Genomic DNA, 15,060 nt, shown 5'->3' with positions numbered 1-15,060 from the left:
AGGTGTGGATATTATTGCAGCCTGGATAATGGTGAGGTGGCTATCAGGATAAAATGCCTAGAAAGGTGTACATCCCCAGAACTCTAAATTCGTCCATGGTGGCAGCTATAGACTGCAAGGGCAGAATAGGTATCTTATCTTCAGATTACCCTAAATTTGAGGCCCCAGGCTGCCACTCCCAAGCCATGGTATGTTTTCCCTTGAAGCCTATTTCCTTATCTATGGAATGAGCTAGATCACCCCTCTCAGTCTGTCTGACAAGTAGAAACACTGGTCTAAATAGGAAATTGTACATAAATGTTCAGAGTCACTTTCTGCATGATCGTCAATAAAGGAAACCAGTAAAAACCAGTGAATCAATCAATCAGGTCTTGTCCATAAACAAATTGTAAGAAGCACGCATGCGCGCACACGGGGGGGGGGGGGGTTGGTGGGGGGTTGGTGGAGGAGGGAGACAGGGATGAGAACTTGCTGCCTGAGCTGAGAAGACTGTAGGAATAGTCAAATGCCACATGTGCCTCTGCCATGCAAGTGGCACATAGGAAGGTTTCAGAATTGTGAACCCTCGTGGAGTAGAGGCTGTTGTAGGGGGTCTATGGAAACTTGGCCTGGGGTAGGAGGGAGGCTTGATTTCATCTCCTGCTGATTCTGAGAGTCAAGAATTGAGGCCCCTTGGTGCGTAGCTAGCCCTGCTATGGGGGGTTCACTCTGTCCACCTTTCCTAAGGCTGTCTTGTCCCTGTTCCCAGGCAGCTTGTGTTGCTCTATTTAGCCCTGTTTATCTTTCTCTCACAACTACATATCACTGTAGCGAATACCATGTGTACGTCTGTGCTGGGGCCCAAGTAGGAAGCAGAGGTAGAAGTACCCAACCAGTCCAGATGTGGCACATCTCTCAGGGCTGCTGCTTCCTCTTTTCCAGATGAGCTGCCCTATCTCAAGTGTCCTCTGCACACAGTGCTCAAACTCACACCTGTGGCTTATGGTAAGTACTCCCACTTTCATCTATGGAAAGGCACATACAAGCCAGGGGACTGCTTCTACCCATCCCACTAGAAGGCTCCTCGGTGAGGTTCCCTAGATGGCTGGCAGGATGTCCTGATAAAGGTGGGGCTGGTGACAGTAGGATAACAAGATGTAACTAGGTTAGTATCCAAATCTGGAGCCTGGACACTGAGTACAGAGCATTGTTCTATTTGTGTTGAGGCAGAGGTGTCCCCATCAGAGACCTCAGGAAAATTATAGATTGGGGCAATATTGCAGAAAGAGCTCCAAGAACATTCTGGACAGTTTAGACACCACTGGGTCATAGTTAACTGTGAAAGCTTCATAAGCAGGAAAAGGGTAGTCCAGGGTGTGAACAGGATAAAAGGGCTTGCTGAACCCTGTAGTTTAAAGGAAGGGGCGACCATTGAACAGTGGTGCTCCTCTGCCAGCCCTGGGCCTTTCTTCGGGTTCTATAGACCTTCCCAGGAATCAGCTCTGGTATGGCTATAATTGTCTTCTAAATACACCTTGCCTAGGTTTGAGTACTGCAGTCCAGGACGCTTCCACCTACCATGGCTTAGAGGATCCATAGCACTCTGTGCATCATACATAGATTCCATCGCTGTCTATAGGTCACAAGAGTTGGGGGAGGTCCCAGAGACCATCTCCTGGGTGTGGGCAGTGATGGTGGGAAAGGGGACTATGATACCTTAGGGATGACCTGAGCCTCTGAGCATTTATGGACATAAGACTTGTTCTTTCTAAGGCTGCAGATTGGAGTCCATCTACCTGAATGTGGAGGCTGTGAACACACACCGGGACAAGCCTGAGGTAGGTGGGATGCTCTGTACCCAAGATAGCTGTTAACCAGGTACATGCTGAAAGTACTCTCCCACATGGAAAGGCTGTCTCCTGCCCCAGGCATCCCAGATGTTTCAAATTAACCAGAACTCAGAATTGGCAAGAACCACAGTCCAGGCCCAGAGACTCGGGGCTGTAACAGTCCCTGCCAAATAGGCCTCAGGCTGCCTCCCCAGGCATGCCTAAGAAGAGGGCCAGGACCCATGCCCTGCTGAAAGAGGGATGCCTGGCAGTGAGAACAAGAGACAGGTCAGGGACTAGGGCCCTATGCTTCATACTAACCCTGGGTTCTTTCTTTAGAATGTGGACATCACCCGCGAACCTGAAGAAGCCCTGGACACTGTCCCGGCCCATTACTGAGCCTTTTCCGGCCCATTACTGAGCCTCTTCCAAGTAATGAAGACTGTCTGTCCTCATTGCCTTCTGCCTGTAGGAACTGCTGCCCTTGTTCTCCCTATGCAAACTCTGGCATTGGCCTGAGAGCGCCCTACCTCCAGTGAAGAAGTCCGCAGCAGTTCCCAAACAGGTCTCAATTCCTAAGAGCCTACCTAATGATGGATAAAGTTCTTTTAAAATAACTATTCTCTGATAAATAAAAAATAACTATTCTCTGATGAATAAAGACGTTTCTTCCTACCTATAGGACAGGGAGGGGTTATAAGGCCTTCACCCATTGTTTTCAAGATCTCAATTCTAACCCAACTCTGGTGCTGTTGGTGAAGAATGGGTGAGGACATCTGAGGTGGGAGAGTCCTGGGGTAGCACCCTCAAAGATGGAAAAGACAGGTCCTTGTGAGTTCCTGTTGGTTTTGTGCCCTGGTAGTCAAGGTTCATCATTACACTCAGAGAAGAATGCAGTACTTGGGCTTCGGGCTCCTCCAACTCTTGCTACCATTCTCAGTAATCTCATTGCCTATGTTTATGATGCCATCAGCACCCTCCCTGGGCTGTGACTTCCTCAACTTTAGTGGTTATCTGATTTTATTTGTGGCATCCTCTCTCTGAGCTAACTTATTAATGGAAAACTTCCCATGAGTCCATAAAACTGTATCATGCTTAAGACTTTAGCACCTGCCTCCACACAATAGGCATCTATGTGCTATTTTCTTAGTGAACAGCACCTGCCCTCGTTTATCAGTATGCTCCTTTTGAGCCCTCCATTTTCGCCTAGTTCATTAGTTTAATATTCTTCCATCCCTAACCAATTTGAACCTATGTATTCAGCCACTGCCCATACACTAACCATTATAGGGCATGTGCTAGTGTCCCTGTGATAAACAGGCTCATAATCTTGCTGTCTTTGTCCCCTATTCCTCTCATCACAGCCACCCAGGAAGATGCAAGCCTTGAATCATCCACAGCTTTTTCCCCTCTGGGACCTACTGGGCTTGTAGAGTGCTGCTTGAAACACATATATTTATCCACTTCTACAGCTACCCTTAAATCCTGTTCAAAAGTCAGGGTCACCTTGTATTTTCTGGCACCCTGTCCCTTTCCACCATCTCAGTCAATCCCTAACTCTTCCATATCAATCCCCAGCCTCTCCATTGGCTCTGGCCCTACATTCCATACTGATTTTTCAATGTCTTCTTGCTCGTGTCAACTCCTGGTTCCTTCCCTTATTCCTATATTCTGACACAACTACCCAAAACTAAGGTGAATTTACTATCCATAGCTCTTTCTGTTTGCCCTGTACCTCAGGCTTCCCCCTTCCATATGCTCAAGCATTATCCTTTGGCCTACCACACTTTTCCCAGAGCTCTCTGACCCTGAGAAATACCTATCTTTTAGCTGGAGCCCCACAGTCCCCCAAAAGCTACATTGAACTCTAGCTGTTCTGTAAACCCCAAAACATCCCATCTAGCCATATTAAAGGATGGAATAAACTCAGGTTCCTTTGGCAAATTTAATGTTACTCTGATACCAAAATATGACAACAACACAAGAAGCAAACACAAAGCAGGAACAGCAGATTTTTTTTTCATAGTGTTTCACTCAGCTGATGGGTAGTAGCTGCTTAGGCTGCTGTGTGGACGACGATTCCAAAGCTGCACATTGGCTCCAGGGGAAGTACTGCTGTAGTTAGCCTTATCTGTAAACATGGGGAACAGACCTGAAAAACAAAGCAGAATACCCAGAGACTAGCAGAAAGCCCATTTGCTCACATTTACTTTCTTGTCTTGGTCTTTTCACTTGGCCCTCCTATCTTAGGGTTTCTTCCAGTGTCTCCTAGCTATTACAGTTCTCCCCATGGGTTCTGGCTATGGGAATGTTGCAGTTACCTGAAACTTCACTAGCTGTAGGAGAAGCCACAGGTTCCACCACCAAAGCCAGTACCAGTGCTTGGTCCACCGTTGAATCCAGCATTCGTGCTCAGTCCACCACCAAAGCCAGCACTGCTGCTCAGTCCACCACCAAAGCCAGAACTGGTACTCAGTCCATTACCAAAGCCAGCTGCAGCGCTTGGTCCTCCAAAGCCACCTCCAGTGCTTGGTCCGCCGAAGCCAGCTCCTGTACTTGGTCCACCACCAAAGCCACCAGTGCTTGGTCCACTGCAGAAACCAGCACCAGTGCTTGGTCCACCACTAAAGCCAACAATAGAACTGGGTCCATTGCTGAAGCTGGAGCTGGTGATAGGTTCACCATTAAAGCCACTGCTGGTGTTGGAATCACTGCCAAAGCCAATGATGGTATTCAGTCCTCTGTCGAAGCTGGCATTAGGCCCACTGCCAAAGCCATCGCCAGTGCTGAGGCTTACACTAAAGCCTGCACCAGTGCCAAGTGTGCCACCAAAACCTGTATTGGTACCCAGGTCACCAGTAAAGCCATCACTGGTAACCAGTCCACCACCAAAGCCAGTACTACTGCCCAGTCCATCACCAAAGCCAGCGCTAGTGCCCAATCCACCACCAAAATCAGTGCTAGTGCTTAGTCCACCATCAAAGCCTGCACTGGTACCCAATCCCCCATTGAAGTCAGCATTAGGACTTAGTCCCCCACCAAAATCAGTGCTGGTGCCTAGTCCCCCACCAAAGCCAGTGCTGGTTCCCAGATCACCATTGAAGCTAGCACTGGGGCCTAAGCTTCCACCAAAGCCAGTGCTGGTACCTAGGCTACTGGCAAAGCCAGCACTGGTGCCCAAACCATTTCCAAAACCAGCACTGGTACTTAGCCCATTCCCAAAACTGAAAATGGCACTGGTGCTGTGCCCCTCGCTGAAACTGGCACTGGTAGCACCACTAAAGGAGTTGGTGCTGGAAGAGCCTCCAAAGCATAGGTTGGTGTTAGATGCACTGCCAAAGCAGAGGCTGGTGCTGGGTGCTCCACCAAAACAGAGGTTCGTGCTGTGAGAACCACCAAAGCTGACACTGGTAGTGGGAGCACTGCCAAAGCTAATGCTGTTGCTATGAGTACTACCAAAGTCAGTAGTACTAAGTGCCCCACCAAAGCCAACACTGTTACCAAATGCACCACCAAAATCAGGACTGGTGCTGATTGCACCGCCAAAGCTGGCACTGGTGCTAATGGCACCACCGAAGCCAGCACCGTTATTGAGCGCACCACCAAAGCTGGCACTGGTGCTGATGGCACCACCAAAGCTGGCACTGGTGCTGACGGCACCGCCAAAGCCAGCACTGTTATTAAGCGCACCACCAAAGCTGGCACTGGTGCTGATGGCACCGCCAAAGCCAGCACCGTTATTAAGCGCACCACCAAAGCTGGCACTCGTACTGATGGCACCACCAAAGCCAGCACCATTATTGAGCGTACCACCAAAGCTGGCACTGGTGCTAATGGCACCACCAAAGCCAGCACCGTTATTGAGCGCACCACCAAAGCTGGCACTGGTGTTGATGGCACCGCCAAAGCCAGCACCGTTATTGAGCGTACCACCAAAGCTGGCACTGGTGTTGATGGCACCGCCAAAGGCAGCACTGTTATTCAGTGTACCACCAAAGCTTGCACTTGTACTGATGGCACCGCCAAAGCTGGCACTACCATTGAGTGCACCACTAAAGCTGGCACTGGTGCTGATGGCACTGCCAAAGCCAGCATTGCTATTGAGTGCACCACCAAAGCTGGCACTGGTGCTGATAGCACCGCCAAAGCCAGCATTACCATTGAGTACACCACCAAAGCTGGCACTGCTGCTGAGTGCACTGCCAAAGCCAGAACTGGTATTGATGGCACCACCAAAGCTGGCACTGCTGTTGAGTGCACTGCTGAAGCCAGCACTGGTGTTGATGGCACCACCAAAGCTAGCACTGCTATTGAGTGCACCACCAAAGCCTGTACTTATGGCACCACCAAAGCTGGCACTGCTGTTGAGTGCACTGCCAAAGCCAGTGCTGGTGCTAATGGCACCACCAAAGCTGGTGCTGCTGTTGAGTGTACCGCCAAAGCCAGCACTGGTGCCAGAAGAGGCACCAAAGCTCACACTAGTGCTTAGTGTGCCACCAAAGTCAGAGCTGGTGCTAGAAGAAGCACCAAAGGAAACACTGGTGCTGAGTGTACCACCAAAACCAGTATTGGGGCTAGGAGAACCACCAAAGCAGATACTGGTACTGAGTGTGCCTCCAAAGCCGGCACCTGAGCTGGGAGAGCTACCAAAGCAGACACTGGTACTAAGTGTGCCTCCAAAGCCAGTGGTGGTGCTAACTGCACCACTGAAGACAGTGCTTGTGGTGGGTACACTGCCAAAACTGGTGCTTGTGCTGAGTGCACCACTAAAGCTAGCTGTGGTACTGTTAAGTGTGCCTCCAAAGCCACTGCTGGCTCCACCATCAAAACTGGCACTGGTACAAGGTGCACCACCAAAACTAATACTGGCTCCACCACTGAAACTGGTACTAGTGGTAGGAGCACCACCAAAGCTAATGCTGGATCCACCACCGAAACTACTGCTCATGCTGGGTGCCCCACCAAAGCTAATGCTGGCTGTGCTGCTGAAACTAGTGTTAGTGCTGGGTGCCCCACCAAAGCTAATGCTGGCTGTGCTGCTGAAACTAGTGCTGGTGCTGGGTGCACCACCAAAGCTAATGCTGGCTCCACTGCTGAAACTAGTGCTGGTGCTGGGTGCACCACCAAAGCTAATGCTTGCTGTGTTGCAGAAAGTGGCAGTTGTACTGGGTGTGCCACTGAAGCTAATGCTGGCTCCGCCACTGAAACTAGTGCTCGTATTGGGTGTGTCACCAAAGCTAATGCTCGCTGCACTGCTGAAGTTGGCAGAGGTGCTGGGTACACTACCAAAGGTAATGCCATTTCTGCCACCAAAGCCACCATTGGAATTGGGTATGCCACCAAAGCCATTACTGGGGTTGGTTAGTCCACCAAAGCTAATACTAGCACCGTCACTGAAGCTATTTCTGGTGCTAGCTCCTTGGTTGAAGTTGACATTAGTAGTGGGATCTGCATTGTCTTCGGGTCTGGATTCAATTTCAAAGGAAAATCTGTTCCAGGCCTGTGCATCATCACCCAACTCTTCCCTTGTTAGGCAGTCAATATCCATGTCATCCCAATTCCAGGGCCCAGCCACAGCTTCCTCGCCAATCCCCATCTGGGCTCTTGCCTCAGCCCTGGCCTCAGCCTCAGCCACAGCCACAGCTGCAGCCTGAACTTCCATCTCAACTGCCTCTCGGTACTGAGCAGCCCAGTCTTTGGGATCCTTCTTCTGTACCTAAAATGGAAATTGTAATTATTATTGTAAGAAAAATAGCCCTTAAGAGGTATGTGCAAAACACCCATTATGGGATCCACACAAAACTAATAGTGATAAGTAGAAAAGTTCTAGAGTTCTAATGGGTCAGTTTGGATTTCAAACTTCAGCTCTGCTAAGTTAGGCACCCGAGTTACATCCTTGGACAAGTTACTTTATAGCACTGAGCTCAAATGTCCCCATTTGTAATATGGGAAATGATAAGAGACTAAGCATGCTGGATTGAGTGTGTTTCCCCAAAAGTCTTAGGTTGAATACCCAATCACTAATCAAACTGTATTCACAGACATGGCCTTTCATGGGTATAACTTTTGTGAAATGGGTGAGGCCTTGATCAAATAGGATTAGTGTCCTTATAAGAAGAGACGTGAAAATGAACTCGGGCTTGTTCTATGCTATGTGAATGAAGATGGAGACAAAGTAGCATCTGCAAGTCAGAAAGAGAGCCTATACCAGAAATTGACTGTACTGGATGTTATCCTAGAGTTTTTATCTCCAAAACTGTGAGTACATCAAGTTCTGTATTTTAAGCCATCCAGTTAATAATATTTTATAATAGCAGCCTGAATCGACTAATACAATATATGAAAATAACTAGCCAATGAAAGATACATATCTTGTATATATCCGGGACATTGATGAGGCTTTATATATTTATACACAAACCATTTGTTGTCCCACAACTATCACTGCACATAACCTGCCTCAGCCAGGAGCATCCCATTCCCTTAAAGTGCCAAGCTCAGGAAGTTCATTACCTTGCATGCAAATTTCAGGACTTTCATCTTGCTCGTCTCGTGGTAAGACCTCAGGCCCCAGAAGAATTCATATTCGGGTGGTCTGCTGTTGGGGACCCTCTTGTATTCCAGGTATCTTAGAGAAAGGAAATGAAACTTGCTTCTAAACAAGCAAAAGTACTGTTTAACGACTAGGCTGAAACAATCTCCTCCAAACAAAGGCTGTCCAGATCCAGATTCATTCCCATGCATGGGTCCATGCAAAGTAGCTATTAGCAATCCTTATACAGAAGTCAGATGGGTTTTGTCTCCTATGAAGACTAACCTCTAGGTTCTTGTCGGTGTGTTGTTAATAGACTGGCCATTTGCGGGGCCCTGCTCTGAGTACACCCCATTGCAAGGGTTCTAACAGGGCTTGGCCACAGGAATTTTAGACAGAACTCTGGTCTAGGACACAGGATGCCACAAAGCCTTGAGCACTACTTACTTCTGCTTCACGAATTCATCTGTGATGAGTTTCCTCACTTCTCCAAAAAGGGAATGTCTTACCCTAGCAAAGGAAAAAAAGAATCAGTGAATACCGACCAGAACTACGCAGATGAAGGCAGAGGTCTTTCCCAGATGGAACACAGTCTAGAGCCAATGAGGCCGTCTCAGCGAAGTGAAGTGAGTAGTGAGCATAGAGGCCACTAGAAAAAAATCAGTGGAGGCCTGATGGCGCTGTCAGGGATGCCTGAAGGTCCACCTCACACCTCATCTCAGAACAGACAGAAGACATAAAGGAGAAAAGAAGCAGAGTTCAGAACCATTTTGACATTCAGCCAGGTAAGAAACCCGCCATCCCTGCCCCCATGCATGCTCCACCAGACCACCAGGCTGAAGCAATCCTGGGACCGTCCTCTCTTGCCAAAAGACAACACGGACAGCAAGTGTTGAGAGAGCCCAATCATACCCAGGGCGCAGCCCCAACTTGCGCAGCACCTCCCAGATGACAGCTGCAAAAGGAGGCAAGGAGACAAAGACAGAAAATGAGCACCTGGAATTCACACAACAGCCACCTAGTCAACTGCATGCTCAGCCACTCACCCTCACTGGCCTTGTTGCCATTCATGAAAATGACGCTCAGAATCACCATGAGGAGACCCAGCTTAGGTGTGTCCTTGGTCCTAGGAAGTAACAGGACAAAGAGAAAGTTTGTGTCCAGAACCCATCTATAGCTCAAGGCCTACGGAACTCACTAGGTCAGCCTCTCCCAGATTCCTCAGATACAAAGACTTCCGCCCGCTCTTCAGTCCCAGCTATCTATGGCCCGAGGCAAGGTGCTTTCACTCTAGAGCCAAACTCCAATCCCGGAAACAGGAAACCACTTGCTACCCTACCCCACACCTAGGGTTAGGATAGGGAAGAATGCTGTCAACCTAGGCCATGTGGGCATTCAGTCAACAGGAGCCACTCTTTCTCTCCCAAAGCCCCAAATTCCCAGATGGAGCCCTAGTGATACTCCCGCCCTCAGGCACCATGGTCCACACCAGAAACCCCTCCCTCCTCTGGAGGCTGCCCTTCCACAGCCAGGCCGGGCACTCGGTAGAAGGCACAAGCAACAACAGCAGGCTCATTTCCAGGGAGTCTGTTGGGAAGAAAGCCAACCGGACAGCAGGAGTGCCCCACTCCAGGCTCTGAAACCCTTCTCTCAGTCACACTCTGGCCCCACTACTGCCCACAGTGATCCAGCCACACGTGGGAGCTGGACAGGGGCGTTTAGACCCTCGCTCCTAAGAGGACATGGAGAGAGGGATGGCTGGAAGCAGAAGCCCGTTCCCACCCTAGCACTTTCCCAGCTTACGTTCCCAGTATGCCCGCAGAGGACTCCTGAGTGCTGATAAGAATATACAAGCTACTCTGCTTATCAATTTCCTTCAGATTGACTCGAAACATCTGCCAAGTAAAAGAATAACCTGTGAGTTCTCAAAATAGATCAGATATCAGTTAGTGTGTTGGGGATTCTGCAGATCACTGTATCCCTAAGTAAGGGTTGTGTGTGAGAAAGAAAATGCATATAAAGCATATAGTTCAGTACCAAGCACACATTAAACATGTAACATACATAAGATAGACATCCACAACATCTTTGTCATTAGTGACCTCTGCAATACATGTGATGGGGTATCCAGCAGCAGAAAGAAGCCAGGACTAAGCTGCATGGCTTTAGTACTAGCAGTGTTTCCATGTGACTTGCTGTGTGGTCAGTGGTGGTCCATCCCTAGGCTACCATGTGCTCCTCTACACAGTGATGGTGATACAGTAGGTGCACCCATCCCCCATGGCTGCCCCTTCACCTTCTCCAGAGCGTAGCTTGCTCGTTCAATGATCTCTGGGAAATACTCATCATATTCTTGGATGACATCCTTCAGCATGTCTACAAAGGAGGAGGAGACAGGAGATGCTAAACTGTACAGAGGCCAGGTGACTGTGGTCCTTTACCAGCCCTGTGTGGCCAAGGCAGCAATGGTATAATATGAGGGTGGCAGCTGAGGCAGTAGAGAGGAGGTGATGGATGTAAACAATTATCCACAGGCCATGGGGAAATAGAGTAGTGGAGAAGAATGTTCAAGAAGGCTACCTGAACGCTTGATAGGGATCTTTGTCTGGTCCTTAACCAGCAGGTATTTCACCAACTTATTTGCCTAAAAAATGAATAGTTGAGGGAGTTATCACTCCACAGTGGCAGAAAGCTTGCAAGAATGTCAGAAAAACAGGACCTTGGCAGATTAGATTCTTACCCTTTCCTGCAAAATGGCTACATCTCGGGGTGGGGGAGGCCTCCGGCTCCACGGAATCCGCCTGTAATTACTGCCAGTTCTTTCTTCTCCATTGGGATGCTTAGACTTTATCAACGGAGAAGAAAAACAATGTCTGGAGTTACCAAATGAAAGAGAAGGCTGTTTCTTCTAGAAAATGCCCCTAGAGCCTAGAGGGCCTAGACCCTCCCCCTCCAAAGGGGAGGGTCTGTAACCCTGGCTACCCTGACTCCCAGGCTTATCTTTCACAGGCTTCTAGGCAAGAATGTCCTTCCCAAGCTAACCAAGGCCGAGCATAGCCTGGGGCTCTCCCCTTTTCTTTGGCTACCAGTAAACTCAGCTAATTACAGGCCTGAGATGGGTCAATGGATTCTAGGCCTTTATTGTCTTATCTGTAAAACTGGGACTCAGGGTCCCCAGTTAATAAGAGTTTCTTTTCAAGATAGCCACATAAAACCTGGGTATGTGACACCAAGTTTGGCACATGGTTAAACATTCTATAAATCCAAAGTGAGTCACAAGTAGGCCTTGACTAAATATACAAACGTATTTCCCTACCAATCTATGACCTACTAGAAAACACAAAATTGTAGCCCATTCTTCTCAGCAGATCCTACAGCCTGTTCATACAGAGTCTCTCTCGAAGTGAAATGGTCCAGGAAACACTGATAGGACAAACTAACAACCTAGGATAGGAATGGGAAAGAAGCACAAAGTTAAGAATAATGTCCCAGATCTCACCTTCCGGTTCCTCTTGCCCCGGGTTCTTGTTGTGGGCTCTAAACTCAACTGAGCCAGATAGTCATCTGCCAAGGCCTGGACAGCAGCAGCAACCTGAGTCTCAAGGGCACTTATGCTGGTCTGAGAGGTAGCCATCTTGGCCTGATTTCCTTGGTCAGTGACTTGAGCCTGGCTTTCAGTTGTCCGAGTCTTAGTGGCAGCCTTTCTAGCCCTAGACCCTCTCCTGATCCGTACAGTGACCGACAGGGCATGGTTTGTTACCATTTGAATCGTAGGTGGGGCCTCAGAGAGCTCAGAAGCAGAATTTGAGCCTTTATTGGCAACCTTCTTCCCCTTGGGCTTTTTGGGCCTTAGAACTACAGCTGAGGCCTCAATCTGTCTGCTAGAGGCCTCGATGGCATTTGAGGACTCTACATATTCAGTGTCAGTATTTGTGGTCTTAGTAGTTGTCCTTTTAGCTTTGGAAGTTTTCCTGGTTCGGATAGTGGCTGCTGTGGCCTGGATACTACCTGTCTCCTTGGCAGCCTGGCCTTGGGTTGTGGCTGCGTGGGCAGTAGTCGAAGCCATTGGCATCTCAGCGGCACTAGGTACAGTCTTATTGGCAGCCTTCTTTGCCTTAGAAGCTTTCTTGGGTTTGCTGACAGCTATCAAGGCCAGGGAATTGGCTGACTCATTGGCAACTGGAGACTGGACAGTCGGTGGGGTAACTGGTAGGTTTAGGGCCTGTAAGGGTGACGTGAGCTGTGGAGTGACATCCTCACTGCCAGTTAGGGATACCTTGGGAGTAACTCTCTTTGTCTTGGCTTTCTTGGTCTGAGAAGTAACTGAAGCCTGGACATTGGCTGCCTCAGTAGTACCTGAAGCCTGGCTGATCTGGGTGAACATTGGTAGGTTTAAAGCCTGTAGAGTTACTTTAGGCTTGTTGCTAGCAATGTCATTGGCAGATGGGACTGGAGGGGGAGTGGGTGTGGTCTTAGTCATAGCCTTAATAGAAGTCTTCTTGGTCTTGCTTTTCTTAGGTCGGCTGGCAGTTGGTGCGTCCTTGGTTGACGACAACAAGGTATGCATCATCAGGACATTGTCCTTTTCTGTCGTCTCAGTCTGTACATCTGGAGAGAAAGGAAGCCCTAGGCTCCCAGAGGGAGGCGGAGGGCCCTACATAGGATTATGATCCTGTGGGTCACCAGACCTCCCTATAACCACCCCTCTCTACAATGGCCCCTCCTCCCAGCGGTTTGATTGAAATGGGATGGGGAAAGGGGGAGGGAGCACCATGCAAAGGAAGACTGAGACAGGGTAGGTAGGGAATTATGGAACTACACAGTGGTAATGGGCTTCAGGGTGGTAAGTGAATTCAGGGCAGGGCAGATAGCCTGGTAAGAATTCAGAGAGGTCTCACCTGGAATGTGGGCATCCGATAACTATAGTCATTTCTTCTATCCATCTTTCTGAGAGGCTAATAGCTGAGCCTGAAGAAAATAGGCCTGAGTTAGAGGGGGATAAGGAAGAGGGGTTGATTCATCAAATCTTGATAAATTTGAAAGGTGAAAGAATTTGCCTAATTTTGGAACCTAAACCTTTCTGGGTTTGCCTACCTAGAAGCCTAGGGCACCTGGTTTCTGAGCTCCAGCTTCTTTCGCTTCCAAGATGGCAAATCAGTTCTACGACCTACACCTTAATACCCTCCACCACACCGCAACCTGACAGTGCGCATGCGCACAGAGCAGGGACGAGCGCGCGCCCGCGCACACTCAGGATAACAGGTTTCCCAAATGCGCCTGGTCCTTAAGGCCCTCAGTACGCATGCGCCTTGGCGGACAGGACCATCTCTAACCATCGCATTTCCACATATGCCCCCAGCTCTCAAAGCTACAGAACATCTCAGTCCCACCCGCCCCCTCTTCCTTTTAACTACACCATTTCTCAGTCCACCTTTTCCCCTAAGAATGGCTCAGACTCCGCAGGGCCTTTTCGAGCCGCCCCCTCCTCCCTCTCCCCCCTAGCAACGTCCCCCCCCCTCCGTCCCCGCTCCCCCTTCCTCTGCGGCCGCGCGCAGCCTGTCAGCCACTCACCCTGGCAGTGGTTCCGCAGTCCTCCGCACCTCCCACCTCTCCGCAAGCCCCCTCCCCCCGCGCCGCAGTCGCCTCCGCCGACACTATCCCCCCGCCACCTCAGTCCACGTCTGCAAGGGCCCCGCCCCGCCCTTTCTGCAACATGGATACCCCACCCCCAAATCCAACAGGGATACCGCTCCTGATTCCCAGCTCCCTAACCCTCCCAGGTCATTTCCCCCTTTCAAACCAGTGCTAACCGGATCCTAGCCCGCCCTTTCTCCCTTCCGAGACTGGTCTTTTGACCGTTTAAAGAGGATTCTGCTGCTGCTGCTGCTGCTTTCTTGGTCCCGATCCGATCCATCCTTTCCGTAGCCCAAACGGGGTCCAGCCCCCTTTCTTCAGCTTGATCCGGGTCCCTTACCTCCTTCCCGAACTCGGTCCTCCTCCCTTTTTGCTACAGCTAGAACGTTTTCTAGACGTTTCCTTTCCACAGTCCCAACCAGGTCTGCGTCTCTTCTTTCCATCCCCAATCTGAGTCCAGACCTTCCACCACCCCCAACCCCCATCCGCACCCCCACCTTTACCCCGTGAGAATTGGGTCCAAGCACCTCTAAACCCACCACATCGAAGTCGCTAGATCCCGAATCCCGGCAGGTTTTCTTCAAACCTTAATGTATGAAGCCAGTGACCCCGAAGCCGCAGCCTTGAAGCCCCTGCAGGGTCTTTACCAAAGCTGGCCACCTCAGCTCACCTCGCCCTCGTGAGCCGAGAGGACGTCTGCTCCCTCCAAGCCTCTCCTCAGGTCTGAGCTTGTTACCCGCCCCCCTGGCCGGAAGTGGTCCTGCCTCTTTCCGCCTCCAGAGGGGGGTCTCCGTCCCTGCCGGCCCGCCCCGCCCCCTCCCTGCTTAAGGACTTCCCGATCGCCTCTGCGTAGCTCCTCGTTTCTGTTTACTACCTCTTGTTCAGTATTCACACCTATTCTCCATTTCATTTCTCGGCTCCCCATTCTGTGTCCCTGTTTCTGTTTGATTTTTCTGTTTCTCCTGAAGAGAATGACCTCAGAGCTCCCACGCCTGTCCCGATAACACTAATTACATGGCGTGATACACTGAGAACAGAGGATTGTGTCACATTCATTACTGACTCTCAAATAGGACTAGATTAAGA

At 49.8% G+C, this 15,060-nt stretch overlaps 2 protein-coding genes across 11 annotated transcripts in view; one reads left to right on the top strand and one right to left on the bottom strand.

Moving 5' to 3' along the window:
* PFKFB1 (6-phosphofructo-2-kinase/fructose-2,6-biphosphatase 1) overlaps positions 1 to 2,469 on the top strand; it is a 42,848-nt gene extending 40,379 nt beyond the window's left edge. For all 4 annotated transcript variants that reach the window (XM_084790220.1, XM_084790218.1, XM_084790219.1 and 1 more), the window contains 3 exons: positions 922 to 984; positions 1,753 to 1,817; positions 2,148 to 2,469. In XM_084790220.1, the coding sequence (XP_084646346.1) occupies positions 922 to 984; positions 1,753 to 1,817; positions 2,148 to 2,207 (188 nt within the window). In that variant the 3' untranslated portion in view covers positions 2,208 to 2,469. The remainder of the gene's footprint in view (positions 1 to 921; positions 985 to 1,752; positions 1,818 to 2,147) is intronic.
* Positions 2,470 to 3,739: 1,270 nt separating this feature from the next.
* On the bottom strand, positions 3,740 to 14,768 carry TRO (trophinin). Of its 7 annotated transcripts, none has more exons than XM_084790203.1 (13): positions 14,645 to 14,768; positions 13,239 to 13,308; positions 11,840 to 12,994; positions 11,081 to 11,185; positions 10,921 to 10,984; positions 10,637 to 10,716; positions 10,144 to 10,235; positions 9,387 to 9,466; positions 9,253 to 9,295; positions 8,788 to 8,850; positions 8,322 to 8,436; positions 7,417 to 7,524; positions 3,740 to 3,960 (listed from the first exon to the last, which is right to left on the bottom strand). In XM_084790203.1, the coding sequence occupies exons 2-13, from the start codon at positions 13,281 to 13,283 to the stop codon at positions 3,865 to 3,867; spliced, it is 2,046 nt and encodes a 681-aa protein (XP_084646329.1). In that variant the 5' UTR covers positions 13,284 to 13,308; positions 14,645 to 14,768; the 3' UTR covers positions 3,740 to 3,864. The 7 variants fall into 7 exon arrangements, with proteins under 7 accessions (XP_084646329.1, XP_084646323.1, XP_084646324.1 ...); XM_084790197.1 differs by having other exon boundaries at positions 4,130 to 7,524; positions 14,645 to 14,767; XM_084790198.1 differs by having other exon boundaries at positions 4,130 to 7,524; positions 14,514 to 14,651.
* Between the last annotated feature and the right edge of the window lie 292 nt (positions 14,769 to 15,060).

This window comes from Acomys minous, assembly GCF_964271855.1.
Source record: "Acomys minous genome assembly, chromosome: 7".
In the NCBI taxonomy this organism is placed as follows: Eukaryota; Metazoa; Chordata; class Mammalia; order Rodentia; family Muridae; genus Acomys; species Acomys minous.
Note: the sequence above shows the minus strand (reverse complement) of the source record. Positions and strands in the feature narration are given on the sequence as shown.

Bases quoted from the DNA above. Each gene is read 5' to 3' on its own strand.
- TRO (XM_084790197.1), bottom strand. From the start codon at position 13,283: ATGGATAGAAGAAATGACTATAGTTATCGGATGCCCACATTCCAG. The intron at 10,717-10,920 runs GTAGCCTTCTTG...CCTCCTTTGTAG, and splicing joins GATCCCTATCAAGCGTTCAG to ACATGCTGAAGGATGTCATC. The intron at 10,236-10,636 runs GTGAAGGGGCAG...TTTACTTGGCAG, and splicing joins CAAGCTACGCTCTGGAGAAG to ATGTTTCGAGTCAATCTGAA.